Source organism: Fusarium subglutinans, assembly GCF_013396075.1.
Source record: "Fusarium subglutinans strain NRRL 66333 chromosome Unknown NRRL66333_c0000100, whole genome shotgun sequence".
Taxonomy (NCBI): Eukaryota; Fungi; Ascomycota; class Sordariomycetes; order Hypocreales; family Nectriaceae; genus Fusarium; species Fusarium subglutinans.
The window spans coordinates 37629-62035 of record NW_023502163.1 but is presented as its reverse complement, the minus strand read 5'-3'; the positions used below and the strand labels follow the sequence as shown (position 1 = coordinate 62035).

General features: G+C 49.0%; 8 protein-coding genes across 8 annotated transcripts; 5 read left to right on the top strand and 3 right to left on the bottom strand.

Moving 5' to 3' along the window:
• Nucleotides 1-536: 536 nt before the first annotated feature.
• On the top strand, nucleotides 537-1246 carry FSUBG_7708 (uncharacterized protein; the record flags this gene model as incomplete). Its single annotated transcript, XM_036686040.1, has 3 exons — nucleotides 537-602; nucleotides 785-918; nucleotides 967-1246. 3 exons carry the CDS (start codon nucleotides 537-539, stop codon nucleotides 1244-1246), a joined length of 480 nt encoding a protein of 159 aa, XP_036536759.1.
• Nucleotides 1247-1913: 667 nt separating this feature from the next.
• Nucleotides 1914-2297, top strand: FSUBG_7707 (uncharacterized protein; the record flags this gene model as incomplete). The annotated part of the gene is made up of 1 exon (XM_036686039.1): nucleotides 1914-2297. One exon carries the CDS (start codon nucleotides 1914-1916, stop codon nucleotides 2295-2297), a length of 384 nt encoding a protein of 127 aa, XP_036536758.1.
• A 679-nt stretch (nucleotides 2298-2976) lies between these two features.
• Nucleotides 2977-4192, top strand: FSUBG_7706 (NADPH2 dehydrogenase chain OYE2; the record flags this gene model as incomplete). Its single annotated transcript, XM_036686038.1, has 2 exons — nucleotides 2977-3500; nucleotides 3556-4192. The coding sequence occupies 2 exons, from the start codon at nucleotides 2977-2979 to the stop codon at nucleotides 4190-4192; spliced, it is 1161 nt and encodes a 386-aa protein (XP_036536757.1).
• Nucleotides 4193-4359: 167 nt separating this feature from the next.
• On the bottom strand, nucleotides 4360-6015 carry FSUBG_7705 (triacylglycerol lipase II precursor; the record flags this gene model as incomplete). Its single annotated transcript, XM_036686037.1, has 1 exon — nucleotides 4360-6015. The coding sequence occupies one exon, from the start codon at nucleotides 6013-6015 to the stop codon at nucleotides 4360-4362; it is 1656 nt and encodes a 551-aa protein (XP_036536756.1).
• Nucleotides 6016-6528: 513 nt separating this feature from the next.
• FSUBG_7704 (SPR1-exo-1 3-beta-glucanase precursor) lies at nucleotides 6529-11431 on the bottom strand (the record flags this gene model as incomplete). Its single annotated transcript, XM_036686036.1, has 7 exons — nucleotides 6529-7244; nucleotides 7296-8162; nucleotides 8669-9672; nucleotides 10061-10485; nucleotides 10541-10810; nucleotides 10858-11315; nucleotides 11365-11431. 7 exons carry the CDS (start codon nucleotides 11429-11431, stop codon nucleotides 6529-6531), a joined length of 3807 nt encoding a protein of 1268 aa, XP_036536755.1.
• A 3336-nt stretch (nucleotides 11432-14767) lies between these two features.
• On the top strand, nucleotides 14768-16882 carry FSUBG_7703 (ferric reductase transmembrane component 4; the record flags this gene model as incomplete). Its single annotated transcript, XM_036686035.1, has 2 exons — nucleotides 14768-15264; nucleotides 15313-16882. The coding sequence occupies 2 exons, from the start codon at nucleotides 14768-14770 to the stop codon at nucleotides 16880-16882; spliced, it is 2067 nt and encodes a 688-aa protein (XP_036536754.1).
• Nucleotides 16883-18603: 1721 nt separating this feature from the next.
• On the bottom strand, nucleotides 18604-19170 carry FSUBG_7702 (poly polymerase; the record flags this gene model as incomplete). Its single annotated transcript, XM_036686034.1, has 1 exon — nucleotides 18604-19170. The coding sequence occupies one exon, from the start codon at nucleotides 19168-19170 to the stop codon at nucleotides 18604-18606; it is 567 nt and encodes a 188-aa protein (XP_036536753.1).
• A 1194-nt stretch (nucleotides 19171-20364) lies between these two features.
• FSUBG_7701 (uncharacterized protein) lies at nucleotides 20365-23595 on the top strand (the record flags this gene model as incomplete). The annotated part of the gene is made up of 6 exons (XM_036686033.1): nucleotides 20365-20708; nucleotides 20757-20915; nucleotides 20965-21286; nucleotides 21333-21559; nucleotides 22145-22948; nucleotides 23001-23595. 6 exons carry the CDS (start codon nucleotides 20365-20367, stop codon nucleotides 23593-23595), a joined length of 2451 nt encoding a protein of 816 aa, XP_036536752.1.
• Nucleotides 23596-24407: the final 812 nt, after the last annotated feature.

The window sequence follows — 24407 nt, the reverse complement described above, 5'->3', positions numbered from 1 at the left end:
CGAGAATTGAGACTGAACGATTTGGACGGAGTAAGCCAAACAAAATCGGAGTCGGAATCGGAAATCGGATTTAGTCTGATTACGTGTAGGTTTGAGCCAATCAATGCGAAGCCCCGTCATGACAAATTGGGCTACCCGAAAGACCTTAAGGAATTAGCATAATTTTGACCGTCTGACTCAATCGATATCAGGATAATATTTGGATATCGTCGCACTCGGCATGTGTTTCGTAATTGATCGCATGTGGCTGCTTTCACCTCGAAAGCAGTGGCAAATGATACGCAGCTGTCATTCTTGGGTCTTCACATCACATCACAGCACACTTACTATCACAAAAGTCAAGACGCGCTTTCTGATTGCGACTACCATCCGAGACTTACCTAAGAGAATGATTGTCCATTTATGCTATTTGATAGATAATCTAACAGGCGTCTTGGCCGCACCTTTCCCTCCGTGACCCAAAACCCTTTGATGAAGTTAACTACGCGCCAAAGCAGAGCCTGCGGGAAACGTTGAAGAAGAACGGTCTGAAAATCATGGCCAAGATGGCGAGCATTGAACTCACACCCGAGAAGCCTGAATTCTCCGCTGGAAGTTGTCATGTAAGTCGACCCTCAGTACTACTAACACCAAGATTAGCATACAAACAGTTTTTCCGCTCGAAGGCCAGATGGATGAGAAGATTACCGCCACTTTACTGTACTAATTCGACAGTGAGAACGTAACGCCAAGCCGTTCATCGTTCCGCATACAGACGAGCTCGTATCTAAATGATGAGATCAAGACTGGCCAGGATACTTTGAGAGAATGTATGGCACAGATCGTGGAATGCATAGGCGGACTCGCTAGATCTTGTACTCAAAACTATGGAGACGTCGACACGCCAGAGGGTCATCTCCTCGCTTTTCCCAACGTCTTGTAAGTGCCTTGCCCCAAACAGCCCTATCCTTAGTAACATCCGTCCAGTCAACATGGCATATCCTCTTTCAAGCTGCACGATCCGACAAAGCCGGGACATCGACACTTCATCGATCTTTGGCTGGCTGACCCGCACCGCCGAATCCTTTCAACGGCGAATGTACCGCCTCAGCAAAAGGATCGGTGGACTGGAAGTGGTGAAGTGCCTAAGGGCCTTATGAATGTTGAGGAAGCGCGGGCGCATCGGCTTAAGCTGTTGGATGAGAGGACTGCGGAGAAGACGAGGGCTCTCTGGGAGTCGATTGATTACAACTTCTGTGAGCACTGATTGGATCTTGGCGTCAGCGCAAGAGATGGACTGAGAGCTGGAGGCAGACGCATGATGTGCTGACAGTGCTTTTCGCAGATCAGTTTTAGAATCTCAGAGGCAGCCCGCTACTGTAAGGATCAAACGCCAAGTACACATGTTGTACAACCAAGCCTCCATACGAATCACCATAGCCCAACTAGGACATTACCGAAATTCTCTCCTCTCTCTCACCACATCTAGTCATATGCAGCGCTCTATATGACATGTGCAAATCACAACTCCTAAAATATCATATCATCTGTAAATGAATACGAGATGGCATTAATCTCCAGATTGTCTCTCCGCCCAACCATAACGTGATTTATGTCCAAGACAGAATTCGACAGCTGACTTGTCTCAGATACTGGCCTCTGAGTGGTCGCGGAGAAAAAATAAATAAAGTGATCGACATCCGTAGGACAGGGACAAGAAGGCTCGTAAATTGTACAAGTGCTGACATGTGCATCACACGACATGGGGGCCGAGACGGGACTTGGGGAATTGAGGCGCGATGCTATTATTAGAGGGTTGACGTATGTCAATAAGAGAATCGGCAAAGCTATAAAAGTATTGTCTTTGAACCTCGAACTTGATATCAGTGCATTCACATCTCTCAAGCATCAGAACTTCAACATCAGTCATCACCATGCATTTCACAACCCTCCTCACCAGCGCCATCGCGCTCGCCTCAACAGCGACATCTCAGCCCACCACTCGCCAAGCGCCCACAGCCAACGCGGTCATCATGATCGTCAACTCGGCCGACCACAGCCGTCAACCCGTCAGAATTCCCCTCGCGCAACTCACCACTCTCGACTACCAAGTCACCGAGCTGCGTCTCGAGAGCCTCAACGTCAACATCCCGGATATTGAATCACCTGAACTCAGCGATGTTGTTTGTCAGCGGTACAAAGATAAATATGGTGTTCAGCTGGGCAGCACCGAGTTTAGTCATGAGAAGCCGGCGCTGATTAGCACCAACCCTGTGGAGTTTGGTTGGGTTTTGTGTTACCATAAGGATAGGGCTTGAGTGGGGAGGAGGATATGGGATGGAGATGGACTTGGGGAAATTGAGTACACAGTTACATAGTTGTCAATCGCAAGATTGTGCATCAGAATCCTTGTTCTTGGCCTCTTATGCTAATGCTAAGATAGCATTATTAATGCTCGTAGGGCTTAGCAGGTCTTTCGGTTGAACTTTGACCGTCTAGCCAATCACCATGAAGAACATTTGGGGATTTCAAAGCATGTAACGACGACTCTGAACATTGATTGGCCGGCTCGTAGGGTCAGCGCTCGAAAGGAAGATGACGTCGGGGCCTTGGAGTAATTCTCCGATTTCTTACCCCCAAAAATACTTGCAATGGCCCTGATTATCAAGCATTCGTAGTCCAATTTTACGTGGAATTATGTCGGGATTTGCTCCAGGATTGGTGCTTGGATCCACATTGTGCAGTTTCGTATGGGCATTTGAGTTTTTAATCATCCTGACTGACTGTTACTCCGAATGCTACTTCGTACCAGCTTCGCTTGATAATCTACAGGACGATGAAACATTATTATGTATCATTAAAATGTATTTAAAGACAAGATTCCTTTGAGTTTTGGAGCCCATCATCACAATACAATCGTACACATTCCGCAACATCCTAGCTAAAGCGTTCATCCCTCTGCAATTCTCCAACTATTCACCCTAATCAGTATCCATCATGTCAACCGAATCAAAACTCTGGCAGCCCCTCAAGCTAGGCAACACCACCCTCTCCCATCGCGTCGCCCTCGCCCCTCTAACCCGCTTCCGCAACGACGATGACCATCTCCCCCTTGACCTCATGATAAAATACTACGCCGACCGCGCCTCAACCCCCGGAACCCTCGTCATCAGCGAAGCAACCGGCATTTCCAAAACAGGCGAAGCAGCCGCCAACCTACCAGGCATCACCTCCCCAGAGCAAATCGAGGGCTGGAGAAAGATCTATGACGCTGTCCATGCTAAGGGGAGTTATATGTTTCAGCAAATTTGGGATCTGGGAAGGGCGGGTGATCCGGATTATTTGAAGAAGAGAGGGTATAAGTACTCGTCGAGCAGTGCGGTTCAGATGGAGGGGAAGAGTGTGAAGCCTGAGGCTTTGACGGAAGAGGAGATTTGGCACAAGATTGGGGAGTTCAGACAGGCTGCGAGGAATGTTGTTGATGCTGGTGGTGATGGTGTTGAGATTCACGGTGCTCATGGGTAAGACTGTCATTCCTTGCTCAATTAATCCGGTTACTGACAATGGCTGCTGCAGATACTTGATCGACCAATTTATCAGCGAAAGCATCAATAACAGAACTGACAAGTGGGGAGGCTCCGTTCAGAACCGTGCCCGCTTCCTCCTCGAAGTCATCAAAGCCGTTGTCGGAGAAATCGGCCAAGAGCGAACTGCCCTTCGTCTTAGTCCCTTTGCAACCTTCCAGGCTGCATTCACCGCCAATCCTTGGGATCAATTCGGCTACATCTTCAACGAGCTCAAGAAGGCTGGCTACAAGCTCGCTTACGTCTCACTCGTCGAACCCAGAGGAAACCCAGCTATTCTCGATGCTACACCCAAAGATCTTGGTTCAGACAAGGTTAGTCCCTTTGGGGAGAGGAAGCAAAGTCTTGAGTACTTTCTTGAGATGTGGGATAATCAGTCCCCTGTGATTGTAGGAGGTGGATATATCCCCGATAATGTTTATGATGCCGTTGATGTGAGTTACAAGAAGTGGGATGTTGTTGTGGCTTTTGGGCGATGGTTCATATCGAACCCTGACTTGGTATTCCGGCTTAAGTATGGTGTTGCTCTGACACCTTATCAGAGGGATACTTTTTATGCTCCCAAGACTGACAAGGGATATAATGACTATGCTTTCAGTCAGAGATATTTGGAGGCTACAAAAGCATAGACGGGTGGCTGGGGGTTGTGGGGATAGAATACTTTTAGAGAAAAGCCTTATAGAAATACGGAAGCATTGATAGAATATTCATAGTCTCATTGAGTCTTGATCATCGATCGCGATACTTTGTGCTATATCAAGAAGCAGAATGGCCTCGATCCCGTGGTGCTTGTCACCTACTTGTTCAGTCTAGGCGCCCTCTCAGGATCTCTCCACCAAAGACAAGCTTCCTTTCGAATAATATCCTTCTCAACCTTCGTGTCCCCCGGCTGCACAACAATCTGCTTCGGTGATCTCTCCCGCCCGTTATAAGTAGGCCACTTTGGACTTCCAGGATATCTATATGTATTAGGATCCCCCGTCGCAACAAAACTAGCCAAGTACCCATGATAGATATGGCTCATCTCCGGATACTGAGTAGTAGGCTCATCCCAGGTAAATGCCGTGTCAGCGGTGTGAGGAATGCCTTGCCACGCGGGGAAGCTGTTGTTGGTGTTGAAGCGGACTTTCCAGGTTGGTACTCCGGCGGTGGAGACGCGGTATGCGGTCTCTTGGCCGGGGCAGATGTAGGCATAGTCGCTCCAGGCAGCGGAAACGCGGTTGTATTGAGTGCTGTTGGGGGAGTTGGCGAATGGTGAGTCTTTGTACTTTGCGGGATCGGGGTAAAGAGCAGATAACTCCTTCAAGTCTTTCTTGGTCAAGGCTGGTGATATGTTGTGGAGATAATCCAGGAACTCTTTGTTGGTCTTGAGGTCGCCAGGGGTGTAATACTTGGCTTCGTCGGTGACTGTGGATGTGATGGTCGGGACGTGGAAAAATGTTCCGTCGTAACCAGATTGAGAGCCAGGTTTCTCAAACAGAGGCCCGCCATGAACAGGCTGGAAAGGCCAAGTTAATTGAGGATCATAGTCGTGATACAGTTTGGTGCTGATGTTTCTGATAGCGTTTATATCTGCTCCCTTTAGGCACTTGAGCGTTGCTTTGTTTCCCTTCTCCGCGTCGCAACCCAGGTACGTAATGTACTCGTCATACTGTCGCTTATACAGAGGATAAGTGTCATTCGCAAAAGCCCGTGAAGTGACCGAGCCAGACTGATGAATCGCTCGAGCAAACAGCTGCTTATTATCCTTGCCATAGTTGTGAAAGTAATGAATGCCCACTGAATGGCCACCAGCAGAGCGACCACCAATAGTAACAGCATCCTTATCACCGCCAAAGGCACCAATGTGCTTCTGTACAAACTCCAGGAAAAAGCGCTGATCTCGTATGCCTAGATTTGCCAGACCCTCATCTTGGAAGAGCTTGGATGGTAGAAAGCCGAGAGAGTTGACTCGGTAGTGAAAGTTGACTACCACGATAGGAACCTTGAATGAGGCGGCGAATGCAGCGGCGTCGAAACTAGCCCAGCTGCCAGCGTAAAAAGCACCGCCGTGAATCCACACAAGAACCGGGAGTTTCTTGCTCAACGGGACGCCCTTGGGTCGAAACACGTTGAAGTTGAGACATGCCTCGCTTTGCGAGTCGAGAGGGACTCTGGATGAAACTTCTTGGACACAAGCTTTGCCAAAGCTATCAGCCTTCTTAACGCCCTTGAACTTGTCAGGCCAAGAAACCGGATAAAAGCGATGATCGCCAGTAGGTTGAGTAGCGTAGTCAATACCCAGCCAAGCATCAACAGGCGCAGGGAGCTTGTGCTTGGTGAAAGTACTGTTGACAGTAGTACCGGAGAAACTGCCGTAGCCGTCAAGCTTAACGGTGTTGTAATGTCCTCCTGTAGCCTGCGCAACAGGCGACAGCGCTAGAAGCGTCCCGAGGTTTGACAGGACCTTCATGGTGACGGAGGTGTAAGAGAGCAAAGTAAGAACAAAAGAGGAAGCAGATCATGTTTATATATCTGATATTCTCTTGCTCCCCGAGAATCACCGACATTCCCTGATGTCAACCGTACCCCTCTGGACCTGGTATAACGTCGATTAAACTGGCGAATCACATCCCTCTCTATTGATCACCAACCCATTGAACCCATATCCTCAACCAGCCCTTGGCCATTATCATAAAGTGATCATCGCTCGCAAGCCAATGACTTGGCAACCAATGTCGGGCCTATTTCTAAACCCGGAAAACCGAGCATGATGATGCCATACTCCACCAGTAATGCGTTCGTATGTATCCGATCCTGTCGGCTCTTGCACGATATCGGGAACGCTGTCGACTGATATGCGGGGGATTTAAGCTTAAAAGGCACTGACCGCGCGACCTTGACATAAGAGATGGAAAAAAACTTAGCAAAAGGCATCCTAAATTTATACTAATCTATACTGAAGTCATGCTAAACTTAGACTGGGCTAATAAGGGAACTGGTGGATAAAGGGGATTTTGGGAACCTCGTACTCTTTCTCAATCTGCTGTCGGGACTCTGGATCAATGACTTGGGGGGGTAATTCCAAGATTCGAATGGCGTGGCCGTGAGATATGATTAGCGGCTGAATCCGTCTCTTTTCTGACCATAAGTAAGGGTAAGGGTGCCCCTGCTTCCTTGCAACCTCTTCCCAAGCCTGTAACGTGTGGCGGTCGAAGTCCAAATCCATAGTGCTACACCAAGCAATTGTGGCAGACAATTTTGTTCGGCGGTAGGTGAACGAGGTGGCATGCTGCATCCTGTTTGCATTCCACAACACCATGGTTTCTAGACGCGGCATACGCAGCGCAACCTGTGCAGCGTCCTGAAGCAAGGCCGAGACCCTTTCTGATTTGATATCGCAATTGAAGTGCCTGGTCGTAAGGATAATAGTTTGAAGGTTTTTCCACCTCCAATCTGATTCTGATTGACAATGTGAGAAGAAATCTTCCGCTGAAGTCAGGAAGGAAACCGATAACACCTCGAGGTTAAGGCTCCTCGCGGCGAACTGTTTAGTGTTTTCGCTCTCCCAAAGCCGACAGTCGACATAATCACGGTGGGTGCCATAAAGTCGCGCAGCAAGTTCCAAGTATTCATTGCATGAATCTTGAAATACCGTTAATGTTCGCAGTGTGCTTGGGTGTATATTCGCGATCAAGTCATCTACAGTCCCTTCAGTATCAAAAGCTCATTCAAGGAATCGGAAGAACTGACATTGTGCAAGGCCGGTCGTCGGGTTTTGGGATGTGATGTCACTGGCATTGCTGGGCACCCACGTCTCGAGATGAAGATGCAGTAGTCTGGGACAAGCGTTGACCAGTCTGGCAATGTCTGAAGGCCGGAACCGATTTCGACAGTAACGACGGATAACGAACTTGGTGACTGCGACGGCCAGGGGTAAGTTCAGGGGGTAGGCGAGAGCTATTGGTTCAAAACAGGAATCCATTGCTCGCGCAATAGAAGCCCATATTGATTGTGCAAAGCGATGTCTTGGATCGACGGTGAGCGTCGGTATCCGAAGCGATTCTCCAGGGCAGCCGATAAACCAATTCTTGAGCCAGTGGACATGTTCTAGGAAGCAGCAAGCGTTGAACTCTAGCGTCAAACCTCTCTCAGTACAGTTCCAAGAGCTTAGGATTTTGAAGAGTCGGTAGAAGTAACATGCTGCGTGTGGGAATCTTGCGTTGAGGAGTAACGGGACGGGACCGCCGAGACATCGATCGCAAGGGGGGTCCGGGAGATCAATATTGAGCCAAAGATGCTGTACCGCAGCTCGTGGCCGCGGGCTCAGATCCTTCAACCCCATGAGAAGCGGATACAACAACCTCATGTGATGCAAACTCCCCACTAAGGAGTAGAGATGCGGATCCTCCAACCCCATGAGACGAAGCTGGGTGATTCTGAGGGTGCGGAAGGTTCTCTCTTCCATGAATGTCCGCCATTCGTTGCAGACGGCCGCATAGATGTGTTTGTGACGGTATTGCTGATAGAGGGAGTCGAGAATGGAGCGCCGAATTTCTTGTGGCAGTTGGTTCCAGCTCCCCATTGTCGTTTGAGTGGCTTGCTGTGGAGCTGGTCGGACTGGAAGGATGCTTTGCGTCGATGATTTTCGGAGACGTATCAGAGTGATGAGATGATATCTGGACTAACGCTTTTGGTAACTTTGATGCTTTGGGCAAAACTTATCATAAGGCAAGGTAAGTTTAGGATACCTTTTGTTGAATTTATTTTGACACCTCAAGCTCCACGAGGGGTGCTTCTTGCCTGCAAAGCTGCCTGACTTCTATGACGAAAAAGGTGAGAGCGCTTTAGAAATCAGGAGGAGCGAATCTAAATACGGAAACATCAGTCGCATCCTCGGCAGTCAGGCAGGACTTTAGAAGAAACCAGGCAGAAATTCGCAGTCTGAGATGCCTTTTGTGTGATCAATATCTATCACCAAGATGTTAAGTAGCCTTCGAATCCGGTCTGCTGAACGGCCCCAGTTCTGATGCATGGCACCTTGTGAACACGATAGTACTTAAACACACAGTTGTAGTCTTTTCTTGAAGGTTCATCGACGCTCGTCCACTACCTAGTCTACAAACCTACCCACTCCAGAGACTTATCCCACAGTCTGGCAGCTTTCTCAGTATCACAAGCATGCGCCCCATATCCTCTTGCATAAAGCGGAGTAGAAGGATCCCATTTCCCGACGATTTGACAGTCTTCAAGATACTTCCCGCCTTGGCCTTCCAAAGCCTCCGCGACAGCTGCCCAGACACTTGTTGCTGCGCCTTGGTCCGGGAGCTTCCAAATTGTCTTGAGATATGGATCCACCGCGAGGCCGCTCTTTTGTTCCTCAGATAAATGTCTGCCGAGATCCGTGAGGACGCCGCCTGGCTGGACACTCCACGCATGGATACCCTCAATAGCGTACCTCCGCTCGATCTCATTAGCCGTCCAGAGGTTGGCAGTTTTGCTCTGGGAGTATGCTTTGTTAGGATCGTAGCAGCCTTCCATGTTGACGTTGTCGAAGTTGACTTCGCCGAAACGATGGGCAAGTGAGCTGAGCATGACGACTCGTGATGCGCGATCAGACGTCGCACCTTTAGCCAGAGCAGGTTTGAGTAATTGGAACAAGAGGAAGTGAGCCAGATGGTTTGTACCAAATTGGGTTTCGTATCCCTCTTTCGTGCGTCCTTCTGGTGTACACATGACCCCAGCGTTGCAGATAAGGATGTTGAGTTTCGGGCTCTCGGATAAGAACTTGGCAGCGCACAAGCGAACACTCTCCAGAGATTCCAGGTCAAGTTCAAGAAGATGGACACGCTCATCTTGCGCGAGGTCGCCTAGGGCTGACTTTGCCTTTTCGAGGTCTCGAGCCGTGAGATATAGAGTTGCGCCAGTGAGATGCAGCGCTTTCGCGGTCTCAATACCGATCCCCGCGGAACAACCGGTGATTAAAACGATCTGGTCGCTCAGTTTTCCTTCTAGGCCTTCATCCTTGATAATCTGGATCGCTGTTGGGCGAGAGTCTCCTGGTCCATTGGGCGACTCGTGAATGGTGACGTAGCGATCGGCCATGGCGTTGATATAAGAGAACAAAAAGCTATCTAGAGACTTTACCAGAGAAACAACAAGTTGGGCATCGATGAGAAAAGAAATTTGGATTAGGGGGAGGCGATTGAATCTGTTATTTACACCGATATTCTCTCGACATACAGCGTTTCACGATGCAACATGTCCGAGCTGAAACGCCTATGATTCACCACTAGGCCTAGCGGGAAGCGGACATCAATTAATCCGCTAGCTTTGGCGCCATCAGAAAGAAATGATAGGTCAATGGCTTCGGCAGTGGAACAATTGGCTAGACTTCTGATACTCAAAGCCACTATTGCTATGCTCGCTCGGCGTCAAAAGCCGAGTAGGCTCAAACTATATACAGAACAGAAGAACGGAGCCAGCCCCCAAAGATAATATCCGCTTATTTAGTATACCTGGCGCAAGGGCTCAAACTCTTGGCCTTGCCAGCATCCTTGGGAATAACACCGGCAGCAACGGCAGCTTGATAGCACCATCGCCAATCTTTCTTGCCAAGCTCTCCATCACACTTCCAGGACCAGAAAAACCATCCATCGCCCTTCTCAAAGGACTCAGCTTGAGCGGCCCAATAAGCTTTGTACCATGTCTCTTGGCCCTCGATCTTGAACTCATCGGTGTTCTTGAGAGTTGAGTTCACGGACAGGGACCATTCACCGACGAAGACGTGCTGGCCCATGTTGTCTTTGCAGGCGGTTTCTATATATGCTTTCTTGTTGCCGGCGATTCTGTTGTCGAAGGATAGATAGCGGTGGGCATCGAAGAAGATGAGGTCGTCGTCTGGGAGGTATTGTCTTGGGTCGCCTGCGCCCCAACTTTTGCCCTGCGATGGAGTCAGCGCGAGATACATGATAACTGTCCCCAATTATGTAACTTACCATGTATTGAATGTGGAGGCGATCGGCTTTGGGAACCTTGAGATAACCCTCCATAGCCTGTATGCGCTTATATGCACCAGGATAGTAGTTCTTGATCATGTCATCCGCCTCGGCCTTCCACTTTCCAGCACGGACGGGCTCATTCAGAACCTCGAGCATGCCGACGGTAGTGTAGTTCCCGTTCGTATGGATGCGCTTGGTCATCCACTCAAGGAACTTGAACGCTCGTTCGTAGTTCTCGGCAGTATAGAATCCAGGATTGGGGATGGACTGCAACTTGATTAGTACATACTTGGTGAGGTGAGATAGTCGCTTACATGGCCGGTGAACTGCTCGTTCGGTGAGCTGATACCAGGAGCAGAATGAAGTCCAATAACCGCGTAGATACCATGCTTCTTACACCACCCCACAATTCGGTCAAGATGCCAGATGCCGCCGCGAGGCCAGTATTCGCCTTTCTGGATGATGTCCTCGTACATCCAGTAGCCAACAGGAATACGAACGGCATTGAGACCGATACTTGCGATCTGCTTGATGTCATCCTCTGTGATCCAAGTCTCCCAATGTTTCTTGAAAGCAGCGTTGGCCTTTTCTTGGCCGATGCCTTTTACGCATGCCCACTCGTCGTTGTAGGCACTGCAGCCCATGTTCTTCCATGATTCTTCAGCCATCCATCGTTCGATGATGAATTGTGAACCGAGATTGACGCCGCGGATTTTATCATCGTTTGGGAGCCATCGCTCAGCTATTTTCTCGCCGTTGGCCTTTGCAATAGCTACACAGAGTCAGTATGTGCACCTTCATGATGACGCTGCTTCACTAACCTCTGGATTGTGGAGTCCAGGCTTCTGCTACGGCGAGAAAGAATGGCAATACCGCGTTAAGATGCATCATTCAGGTAGGTACTTCTGTTCAAATGAAGTAAACCTCTATTTGACTGCACTTGTAGAGCCAAAGAAGAGACATTATGCCGTCGAATGTCTTGGATATATATGTCTTCAATCAAGGTTCGCAAGGATTATACTCCATTCACATACCTGCGCATATGGTCTGATAACAACGGAATACATCCGCCCGATCTCCCCATCCAGTATCGATCTATCAACCATATTTCCGCAATGGAGAACAATCACGAACCTGATTTGCCGGTCCGACTGATGGGTCGTTTCGTTTTGGCATATGAAACGGTCGATCCTCGACCTTGATTCTGGACAAATGGGACATTCGTCATTCCACATTCCTCTCGCTTGAGAATACTGCTGGTTGGCTCGTGCCAGGATTGGAGAATGCAAGCAGATGAAGGACTGCGGCTGAAGATTGGGGTTTCAGACGAACTCCACTAACAACCCTGTTCGTCTAATGAGAGCATTCCTCACGGATCACATATCTATCTATTTGAGATGAATCCTTGATGCATAACCCATCATTTTGAGGCGATACATCGGATGAGTCGGATTCAAAGTTTATTAATCGTCACCAGCGGTTTGTTGAGACCAAGTTTCAGTGCTCAGCACTGCTTGTCCTGGGATCTTTTGTTGTTTCGTGGGGTGAGTGGACCAGCATGTTGGCAGAATGCGACGCTGCAAGTTGACCTGTCAATGGCCCATAGAATAACAAGTTCGAGTCACCATGCGAGGTTCTTTTGACGTACAACAGTGCCTGCAACAGGAGAGTCCGCCTTGGCATCGGCGATGCGTCTGTATCTCGGTCTATCTTGCAGCAGTGCTGCGCGGAACTACTATCAGATCACCGTAAATAATGCCGGGAATTAGACCATGATCGCCGAAAGAGGCAGGTCTAAAGACCATGAGCCACGTGGGGGATATGAAGCGGTTATCAGATGGCAGCCGATAATGAACGGTCGAGGCTGTATTAGTAACGGTATCGCATATAGATCTAGTTACAGGCCCAGAGATCCCAACGACTTGCTCTTACGTAGGGATTATCCGAATGACTGTCTGAAATGCCTCCATGATTAAGACTGGTAGATGAAGTATTCAACTATCGCAATTGGCAAGGGTCCTCCTTGATACCAACTCGACCGGCTTGTCAATTACTTCACATACTTGATAAATTCCAGAACTTTGATGGAAAGAAAGCTGTACTCAGCTTCCTTAGAAATCTCATAGCTCAAGGTTAGCTAGAGCAACAGAATTTATCACACGCGCCTACATAATAAGCCATTACTGCAGAATCTCAAAATTAGTTTTCTGACCCTTGGGTTGAAATGTGGCTGCAGAATATCACGGGAGGAACACCAAGGGAATCTGACCATCTATCACATGGAGATACTCTCCTCATTACTGTACCTCTAGTATTTTTCAGTGTTCTCGAGCGAGGGTGTACCACGTTAGTGGAAACAGGCTTAAGATTCAAGCTTATATGTCACAGCGTTCGCTCACTTGGGGTTTTCCTGTCTCTTATCAAAATGTGGAACCTCGTGCTTGAATTTTCTCAGAGCATATCCCTTTGTCAACAATGGAAGTGGGAAGACGGTTCTATTTTTGCCCAGGGTCTAATAGAGCCTCCAGGATCTTGGGATGGTTCCAATTATTCGTCATCTTGACGGAAGGTTGCGGGAAAACGGCCACCCAGGATCCTTAGCTTCCAACTTCCAATCCCGCAGCATCTAGTCGTTGTTCCAAGAACCGTCATATATAAGGCTGAGCAAGAACAAATAAATCTTGGAAAGTTATGGACAGGCACTTGATCCACGCCAGATAGGATGGTTTGCAGAGTTCCGATGCTTTTAAATATGGCGATCGGCTACACGGCACAAGTACCGAGATATCTTGCATCTTGAGACAGGATTGCCCTCACTATTTCAGTAAATACCTCGTGCGCTGTAACCTTACACTGGTTAAATGCTACACCACTCCTGGTAAACCTTCCTGAACAAGCCAAATGACTCTTTGTCCATACCATTCACCTTATCAAGCCCCATTTTCGCAATTGCTAGCTTCCCAAAATGTCAATAGTAGCGACGCAAAAGCCGTTATAAGCGAAAAACTTGGTACGTTTACGGCAGTTCCTCTGATTAAAGTTTTTCCCGCATGAATAGCAAAGAGGCACAGCTCTTTAGCATTGTTTATGAAACATTTACTAAGCAAATTTCGGTAAAGTACCTCGAGTTTCACCAGATCCCATAGGACGCGGAATGTCTTCCTCCGAGGGTCGTCAATGACGTTTTGAATCGAATGAGTAACTATAAGACATCGAACGATGCCAACGACCTTGAAATCCAGATTTCACTCAAAACGCGTAAGCTTAGAAACAAATCGCCGAGTTCACTGATAGGGTTGGTTATCTGATCAAGATCAATAAAATCCGCCGAGTATAGGCCCGGCTAAATGACCGACGTCAATATTCGGGTCGTAATATAATAGGGTCCGAATTAGGTCTTCCGAGTTATCTAATAGGTGTTTATCAAGTGAGATATTGCTTTTTCGGAATGTGATCTTCCGAATTTCTTGATCGGCGATAAGATGTCTTGGAAGCCAACAAACACTCAGTTGCAGCAAGATAATCAAGATCGAGAATCGTCGACGGAGTGTAATTTTGAGACGATAGAAGAAGCCAACTGACTCTTCAAAATCCCAAAAGGCGGCATACGTTCCCGTCCTTCCAGGTATCTAAGAATCTCGGCTCCCACCACGAACAGGGCCAACTGCACTGCAACGCTGATCTGGCACGCAATTTCACCACAAGGCCTCCGCATGACCTGCCAAGAGATGTTTATCGAGGTACTCAGCGAACGGAGCATGCGGCTAGACGGGTATTCGGGCCTGCCATGGGCCGATGACCGAAACAGGACCCGGAAGCAGGCGGAGAAAGGTAGATCTTGATAGAGGTTCTGGAGTGAGGAAATAGAGTTTCCCCGTGGGGATTGATGGGATGAATCACGATGGCCGGAGTCGAAGCGGGATGATGCAACTGAAGCATTGGGCGTATGGGTAGTAACGCAGTGATGGGATTTTTGTGTTGGTGTTGCCTCGATATCCTGGTCGAGGCCTGGGCCCGCCAGGTTGGTTGGGCTCGATGACTGCACGTCGCTGTATAAAGCAGGTGTCATCCGCTGGCCTGTCCATAACACAAACTCAAAGTTATATCACTGCTATTCTATTCTATAAATGATCACTGGATGATCTCATCTTAGCGTAATCCGCCATCATTTTCTATATCCACTTTGAACATCCTACGATGAACCGCCAAGGGGCAGGTGGCAGTATGACATTGCTAAACTCCCTCTCACTACTGTTGGCACTTCAAGTCAGTTCGACATACGCTCAGGGACTTGAGGGCTATGGATTGACTTCATACGATCCTGTCTGCGCTGAAGCATGTCTTCGATCCTTTACTCCTCTGATGTTACCCTGTTCAAGCATGCACGATGGACACATGGCGACTCCGCCGGCATGTCGAGCGAACGACACTTCTTTCTTGACATCTGTTGCTTGGTGTATGAGCGACAACTGCGGCGATGAAAAGTTGTCAAAGATCGAGGGTTACTGGGAGGAGTGGATCACAGGGAGCAAATTCGTTCCCGCAAAGTGGTCCTACTCAGAGGCTCTCATGGAGGTTGATCCTAAACCACCGCGATATCAACTCAACGTGACAGACAAGGTTCTCAACCAGACATCGACACTCGCGCCGGTTGCGTATCGTAGTCAATGGAACTCGCTTTGGGCGACGAACCATGAGATGATAATGGGAGCACGATACGGGTATGTTTCTTCACTCCTCACTTAGCAACATGGCTAATATTGCCACAGCATCATTCTTGTTGTCATTGCCGTCGGAATACCAATTCTAATGACCTGGTCCGGTTATCTGCCTTTCATCCCATCAATCTATGACAAACTCAAACCATACATCCTCTATCCAAGCATGATCGGTACCTATTCCGTACGCCCTCTACCATTCAAACTTGGAAATGCTCCCTCTGTTGGTCAAGGTCTATATATCGCCTTATTCTTTGCTCTCGTCGTTGTCTTTACCGCTATCGGCTATGAGCTCCGTCAGCCACATGCCAGATTCGTGGGGGAACGGCGGGAACTACTCGCTTATCTCGTCTACCGCACTGGAGCACTCGCATTCGCCTTGCTCCCACTGATCATCCTTTTCCCGTCCAGGAACAACCTCCTCTTGTGGCTATCTAACTGGTCACGCTCTACATTCATCCTGCTTCACCGATGGGTTGGACGGACCTTTGCTCTACTGGCTGTCCTGCACGCTATTTTTGTGTTGGTTGGCTCTGATAAGATGGGTACTACAGACTGGAGACGCTGGGGCTCGGTCACCGTCATCTTCACTGTAATTACCTGCCTTGGAAGTGGACTCTACGTTCGAAAGGCCAACTACGAGCTTTTCTTGCTTATGCACATCCTTATTGCTGCGCTTGTTATTGTGGGATGCTGGTATCATCTCATGCTGCGATATGCCTCTATCCGTCTGCACTCCCCCGGTTACACAACTGGGCACGAGATTTGGCTTTACCTTGCCATTGCCCTTTGGGGTTTCGAACGCCTGGTTCGAGTCGTACGGGTCATCAGACTGGGTATTCTGAGGTCCAAGGTTAAGGACATTGGAGCTGGCTACGTTCGAGTAGATGTCCCAGGCGTTCGATGGGGTTTGGATCCTGGAAAGCATGTCTTTGTCTACTTCCCCACACTTGCTCCAATGCGGCCTTGGGAGAATCACCCCTTCTCTATCATTCCTACAGTTGCGCTTCAACGACGTGGAACCTCAGCTACACCTGGGTCCCCAACCTCACCAGGAGCTTCTTCGGGATTGGAAGATATTGAGAAGTCGACAGCTCAAATTGCAGTGGTTAGGCAATCATCAGCCTCAGCGGAGATCTCAGCTGGAGTGACACTATTCATCAAGAAGTCGACTGGTATCACCAAGTATCTCGAAAGCCATGACCGCTTACTCACTCTCTTGGAGGGTCCTTACCCTGGCAGCGACACACGAGAGGTCCTACGCTGCGACAGGCTTCTTCTCATAGCTGGTGGTGTTGGTATCACTAGTCTGTTTGCGCTCATCCACAACCACTGGAACGTCAAGTTGGCATGGAGCGTCAAAGCAGAAGCCCGATGTCTCGTCAACGAGATCGAGCCAGCCCTCGATGCCGTGAATACTGCACAGACGGACATTAGAATTGGTTCAAGATTCGATGTTGCTGCTCTTATCGATGAAGAAGCATCAGCAGGCTGGAAGAGAGTCGGTATCGTGGTATCAGGCCCCGGATCCCTGTGTGATGACGTTCGGGCTGTTGTTGCTGGTATTGGGCGCCACTCCAAGACTGTCTTTGAACTCGAAGTGGATGCCTACTCCTGGTGATCTTGATATGGCGATAGAAGGGGATAAAGAGAATGGCACGTGATGATTGGGTTGTTTTGGGTTTGGTAATTTTACATCATGTTTATGGTAACATTTCAATTCCGTACTAGATACTTTACAACTATTTCCTAAGCCGAGAGTCTTACCCAAACAAACTTTAACAAGATCTGCATTGTCCCCGGTTGTAATTCATGACAGCCCCGTGCCAACTGTTTGGTGCTATGCTTATTGCATCTCGTATTTTCCTGCGGTTTTCTCGGCTTATTCACTCGTAGATGCACTTTTAATATTGCCTAAACGGAACCTAGGCCGTCTATTCCTTGGCGTTCACCGCAAGGTTGTCTCAGCACGACATCAACATAGCCTATGGTCACAAGCGATGCAGAACTACCTCGTCCTCCAGCTTAATGTCCGAACCCAAATTCCTCCGGAGGTCTTCCAATTGATTTTCGGCGCGGCCGGCTCCGTTATCTTACAATATGGTTACAAATCTAAGTGGGATGCTCCGAGTCTTAAAGGCTGCGAGAACTCGAACCACCATCAGCGGCGAGATAAGAAGTAGGGTCACAGCGGGCATCTCAACTTCAGCACGTGCTCGGACCTTTTTGGTCCTGTACCACGGTTCTTGGCTATACCGAGGGTGTTGCATGCATGGACAGGTCCCAAAAGACTCTGCCGCACATGCAGGTGAGATAATGCAACGTCAACCCTCTATGGTCCGTTCAGTGCAACACTACTGCGTGCCTCGATGATCCCACTTCGGGTTGGACCGAAAAACACGGATCCTTCTGGCCTTCCTATGTGAAAAGAGAAGGGTATACAGGCCAAGGTTGCATTGGATATCAAGGAAGTATGGTACGTATACTTCAGGTGTTAAGTCAAAACTGTCGCAAGCTATTGGATGCTTAGGCCAGTCAATTACAGTGTCTTAGGGCCTGCTAAATAACACAACTGACTGGTCTGAATGGAGCAGTACCACGCGAGAGCATCCGATTGCTCTTCATAATAGCTTCATTAATCCTGAGATAAGGTGTAAAAGAGGTTAGGATTTCCTGCTCCCTTTGACTTCCGTCCAGTCTTGAGAAGCTAGCCGACAATGCTCTATAAGTATGGCTCCTTCTTAAGATGGAGTGTGTCTTAAGATAGAGTATCTTAAGATGATAATAAATAGAATGGCGGAGCCTCTAATTAATTGCTAAGCAGCTAAAACCCCGATCTCCTCCCAAGCCGATTTACATAAATAGCTCTCCACTGAGGTCCATTCTTTTTCATAATGCCTCTCGACCTTGATCGCAGCAAGCTCTCGGCAATGGTTCAGCTGGGCTATTACTACTAACAAGAATAAGGCTCTTGTCTTAGTTGGCATTTATACAGATGTTTAATATCCTTTGACTTAATGGTGCCTGTGAATTTGTGACCCAAATTAGTTGATCTTTGAACCGGTTGTTTGGTCTGCGGCTTGCAGTTGATTCTCGGCACCAGAAGTCTTGTGGAATTGTATTGTGGGATTCCATGCTTCGCGGGGCATAAATATAATCGGGAAATTGTAAATCATACAAACTAGCTTGTCCATGGTTGTTGTATCTGAATGAGATGCCGAACCAAATTGCCAGATACGAGACTTAAGGGATTTCTGGACATTACCGGGGCGTGCACCAAGATCTCCAGGCGCCATAGAGTAAGGTCTTCCTAATACAATGCTTGCCTTTAATCTTCCGAGTTTAATAAGACGATCGTCCCACTCGCTTCAACCATTTTTCCAGATCAAAGTCCCCCTCTTGTAGATCCCTTGGATTACCGACAAACATGAAAACATGGCCATAATCCTCAACAGGTTCCTTTGCATCTGTATACTGGATAAGGCATAGTTTGGCTCTGTAGCTGTTTGTCTCGTACTCGGCCAATCTCTTCGCATGAGCAACAGACTGCACATGATAGACGGCACCACTGACTTGTTCATTCTGCGGGCCGTCTTGCAGGGCGGGATACTGTCCCCAGAGTTTACGCGAGTACCCTATGATCTTGGCGGGTCGTAGTTTGGGTTTTTCTTTTAGTCCGAGGACGTCGGCTAGCATTTTCGGATCCATCAATGTTCCATACACGAAGTACGGCCCTGTAGGCAACTTGAGGAGATCGGCTTGGGTCGGAGGCTTGGGAGGCCGGTAGAAGCAGTCTTCCGGGGTATTTCTCGCCCTCGATATGAAGGATGATTTTTTTGTGTTTGTCTTTTGAGCAGCAGGCGGCAGCGGAGGAGCCGACGGTGGTGGCGGAGGTGTATTACCAGACATTTTAGGCGTATTACAATGAGCAGCCGTAGTGACTTACTGACGCGTCGACATGTTTAGAGGAGTTCAGGTAATTGATTTCATGGTATTTTTGCATATGAGGAGCTGCGCGTGTTCACGCAAGGCCAACAGTAAAGCGAGGAGTTGATGCCCAACGGGCGTGAATCTGTCATCAGTGATGATTAAGCAACAGTGCTATGCTACAAGGTAGTCGCCAATGACACGGGCGGTTATCTACCGAGTATCAGAGTAAACAAACGTCATATGTTTTTTATCTCCGTGATAATGAAATAAATTTAGCAGATCCAATTTATGATGCAACGCCAACCTTGCATCACAAACCATGGTTGACAATTGAATTGCGGGGTGCAGTTGAGCTTGAGGCGGTCAATGAACTAAAATGTCACCATTCCGCAGCTCAGCCAACTACGCCGACGCTAGACCGTGTTCCGGACCGACATCACGAGTCTCAAAATACCTAACGACAGTCTGTGCGTGCACTCCCGGACGCATGCGCGACATTCGTTTATCGCCAGCAACCGTTGCTATTGATCGTCGCTGTACAACACTTTGACTTCCGCCCGGAACGGTGCGCTCAAAGTCAAAGCGGCAGAGACCAATTCAACGGCGATGAAACGGCCCAGATTCAAGGCACGCGCCCTGTAAACAACACTGCCAATTTAGAGTTTGCCGTGCCCAGTTTTCGAGAAAAACCGTTAATTAGAGAATACGACGCTGCTACGCCGCAGAAACATATCACCATCAATTAAAAGCGTCTCCTTCATCTGAGACAGAGCAAGGTCCCCTGCATGTCAAAATGCAAGGATCGCCGACCGTTTTGCACAACGATCAGAGTGACGAAATGAAGAATTTCTCACAGAGAAAGAAACATTACTCAGATTAGCTTAATGTGTACAACGTCGTGAAGGTGGCGCCAAACGATTCCCGTTGAAGATAGCTCGGTCGTTAGTTCAACGAGCCCTGGTCTCGAATCCTTCAACAGCATCACGCCGTTAACCGAAGCGCCCACTCACGAGGCATTTGAATGATCCCCAGATCCTTTCCCTTGGGTACACGGCCCCCGTCCCCCGCAAACCGGCAATTCGCCTCCCCCAACCCCATCATCTCCTCCTCCTCCACAATCTCCCTCTCTTTTTTCCAACAATGACCTCAAGTGCAACAACACCATGAGCAGGCATGGCATCGTCCTCGGACGCAGTCCTCACGTTAGCATCGACTGCTATATGCGTCGCCCTCATCGCAGCTAGGTGTCTGTACCGCCTCATATTTCGCTGCCACATCCACACGACATGTCACCGACGATGGCGCATCGACGACTTTTACATGACCATCGCGGTGCTCCCGCTTATTGGACGCGCTGTGTGTATAATCCTCTCGTTCACGCTGAATCCGGACCATACGTACGATCCGGCGACGGAGGCGGAGGCGCAGACTTGGGGGGAGAGTGTGCAGAGTATTGATGGGGATAGAGAGCTTTCGCATAAGCTGCTCATACCTGCGCGGATATTCTACGCCATGTTGTATGTGCGACCGATACGTTTGAGAGAGAACTTGCTGATATGGGATAGTTTGTGGTGTTTGAAGCTGGGGCTGTTGGCCTTTTATTCACGCTTCATTTATGTCTTTCGCTGGGGCAAACCCGTCACAGATGCGCTTTGGTGGTTCATCATCGCCACCTTCATCGCAGTCTTTATAACAATCCTCGCCGAATGTCGCCCAATATCATTGTATGTCCCATTCGCAGATTGTCCCCAGGCATTGCTAACGAGGTGATAGAATGTGGGCGCTTAATTATGATGACACGAGTAAGCAGCGACGAAAGACTTTTCGCCACAGCATGTCAGCTAACATTTGCACCGCAGAAGTCGCATGCAATCGCGCCATCGGCAATCTGATACTAATGGCGGTTTGCAATATAATAATATGCATTGCACTTATAATCCTCCCCTTTCCGATGCTTCGACATCTCCGGCTCGATATCAAGGAGAAACTACAGCTTGGCTTCTTGTTTAGCATTGGCGCTGTGCTGGTAGCCATCACGATACTCCGCCTCCCTCTCATCCTCAACCAATCCGTGTCTCAACGATCCCGATCAATGGTACGTTCCCTCCATTTGATGTTGAACTTTTATTAACGTGTAGTAGTGGGCGTCAATTGAGATTCTCTGCGGATGCATCGTCTCCAACACACCCTTCTTCTACGCTCTGGCCAAGGACATGAAACGACAGCACGACGACCGACCGGAACGATCACCATCGAACGCTACAAATCCGGGGGACTTTGACTTTTACAACCTACAGAGCCTACCGTCATCAGCGGGCGTGCAGATGCCTATGAGATCGTCGCCTGATACGTCGAAATGTACAGTACGGTATTTGGAGAATGTTTGAAGAGCAATGTTGGAAAGTGCTGATGGTGGGATAGTTAGTTAATGATACCCAATATGAAGAGATATGTTTATGAGGCTGTGTTCGTACAATTGTTGCTCTTCCGATTGTCGAATTAATGATCGGGCGAGCGGATGCAGTCATCCGACCGGACGCCTCGGACCATTAGCCTAAGGGCGATATCGGATATTGCGTGCTGAACCGTGTAGAACGCTTGAGGGTGAGAACGAATATGAATATAGATCAATTAGATTCGAATGCAATTTACGTACAATCAAGTAGAATTTAATTTAATTTAATTTAGACCAAACTCTCTCGCAAGATCACACCTCCGTTCAATCCCCGTTCAATCGGCTCCGGGTTCTTCTTGGCCGTGATCGGCAATGAGTTCCATCTTTCAACGAGGCTTCTTCTGATGCACTTCGCTCAAGAGCGCAGTAAGGTAGACTATAGACTCACATACTGCTATGTATAATCGTCGTCTTTTTAAGGTCTTAACCTTCTCAGAAATATAACGGCTCTGATGAATAACCATAAAAGCAATCAGCGTCGCTGTAAATCCAATACAGTGGGGCTGTTGTCGCGCCAACCTCACGGCCCTCTGTGACATCAGCCCAGCTTCAAACATCCATCACCAAAAATGCCCATCAAACAAATCCATCATCAAATAATGTCGAAACTACTTCACCAACGCCAACCATGCTTGAACAGCGTGTAGCTTCTTGGCTCGCCTCCCTCCCCGACGAATACCCCCCATCCGAAACCCTCTCCAAAGTCTCGAAGCGAAAGGCAGCGCTGCCTAGTCCGCCTACTTCAGACTCAATGGAGGGGACAACTCCAAAGCGCCGTCGTCTCATCGATCTGGACCGTACGCCGCGCGCCGCAAACCTCCCTCCTCCTTCATCAACCAGTTCATCCGCTTCGTGGTCTGAGTCTGGCGAGGGATCGCGGTCGAGTTCGCCCAAGAAACAAATGCTCAGGCTGAGACTTGAAGAAAGAGGACTTGAATGCAGACAATTGAACGTTGACATTGCGCCTCCCGTCATCTCCAGTCTTCTTGATACAATTCAGGAAATTGGAAGCAGGATTGAGATATTGCCTGCGGACAAGAAGAGTGCTATTCTGGAGAGTCCACTTGTGAGGGGGCAAAATACGCGCTTGTGGAGGTTTGCGTTCAAAGAGGGTGACGATACATTGCCGGGACGAGTTCCTCTCCCTGAAGAAATAGCTCAAATCTGCGATTTTGCGCGCCACTGTCATGATACAAACCATGAAGAGGCGGCTTGGAATATGGAAGTGCACCATCGTCTTCTCCAAGCTATCCTGAGACAACCCGACGCTTCAACAGCCACGCCTCTCAACTTCACTTCCTGGTAAGCTGTCCAATCTTCGGTATCCCTAATCTTCCAGCTAATTTCTTTCTAGTACCACCGCCCGTCCGCACCGCCGCTTCATTCCCTACTCCTCGACAGCCAAAATGGTCGACTTCTGCCTCTACCTCAACCCCACCGACTCCCCCGCCCTCCAAGCCCTCGGCCGTCGAACACCGACCCTGACCGTGAACCACACCGACTTCGCGCCGCTACAATTGTCCCCTATAGTTCTAAGCATCGAGACTAAGCGTCCTGGCAAAGAGCTCGACGCCGCACAGCTCCAGATGGGAGTATGGCATGCCGCGCAGTGGGCTTTCCTCCGCTCCGTCATTGGCCTTACACCACAGCCCTTGACAGCAGAGGAGGAAGTACTGCGGAGCCAAAAAGCGAACGATGTTTTGGGGCAATTGGGATTTATACCGGGGATTATCGTGCAAGGGCATCGGTGGCTCTTTGTGTTCTCGACGTTGGAGGGGAACAAGACTGTTCTTTGGACAGAGAGACAGTTTGGCACGACGCAGAGCATTCTTGATACGTATGCTGTTGTCGCGGGAATACGAGAGTTGGCTAGATGGGCGAGGGATGTTTACGTGCCTTGGTTCAGGGCGAATGTCCTTGCTGGGTTCCAGCCCACTGAGGTGGGATGAGCATGCAATAAGATAGGTTTGGGACAATGGGGGGATGGACTTTGCAAGCTCTTTGGGTGCTCAACAGGCCAGAGAGAGCTTGCTAAGCTCGTCCTCCAGCACTCCAAACCTGTCTCGGTATTCTTATCATCTAGGATCCGGCCGCGCTGAGAGCGGAGCTCAGGATAGCTCGTCACCTGTAGAAACGCTCGATGTCTACGGGTCAGCTTTCGCGACGATTGGCCCGATAGCTGGTACTACGAGACCTGTTCTACAAAGGCTCCAACATTGGGGTAAGATCAATCGCAGTCGGGTTGCGATAGGTGGCCACGTCAATCACTCACTCGACCGTTCAAAGCCATGCATCAGTAGCCATGATGGAACGTTGCCGGGAATGATCACAAAGGGCACCCAATGCCCACGACTCGTGCGTATCCGCTGGCCCCTTCGAGATGATCAACCCTACCAGTCGCCGACGCTGTGTCTGCCACGATGCCTGTGCAGATTGTCTGGTCATCGCGAAAAGCAAGCAGCCCTGCATTAATGCCATTTCCTGATCACGACGACTCAAACCAAGCCGCCGCATCTCGATGCCACCTCCACCTCGTCCGTAGCAGCATGCACGAACGTGCTATCTCTAAAGCGAACGAACGGCCGATCCCGAAACGAAGAATAAGCTCGCAAGTGGCACCAGTTCTGGTCCCATTGAGCCATTGGAAGCTACACTCCTATCACACGGCTCAGACATACATTGAGGTCTCTGCAGATAGACCGATGAATTGCTGATTGAGTCTGCTACCTGCGTATTCTATTATTGCTATCTCCCGATAGCC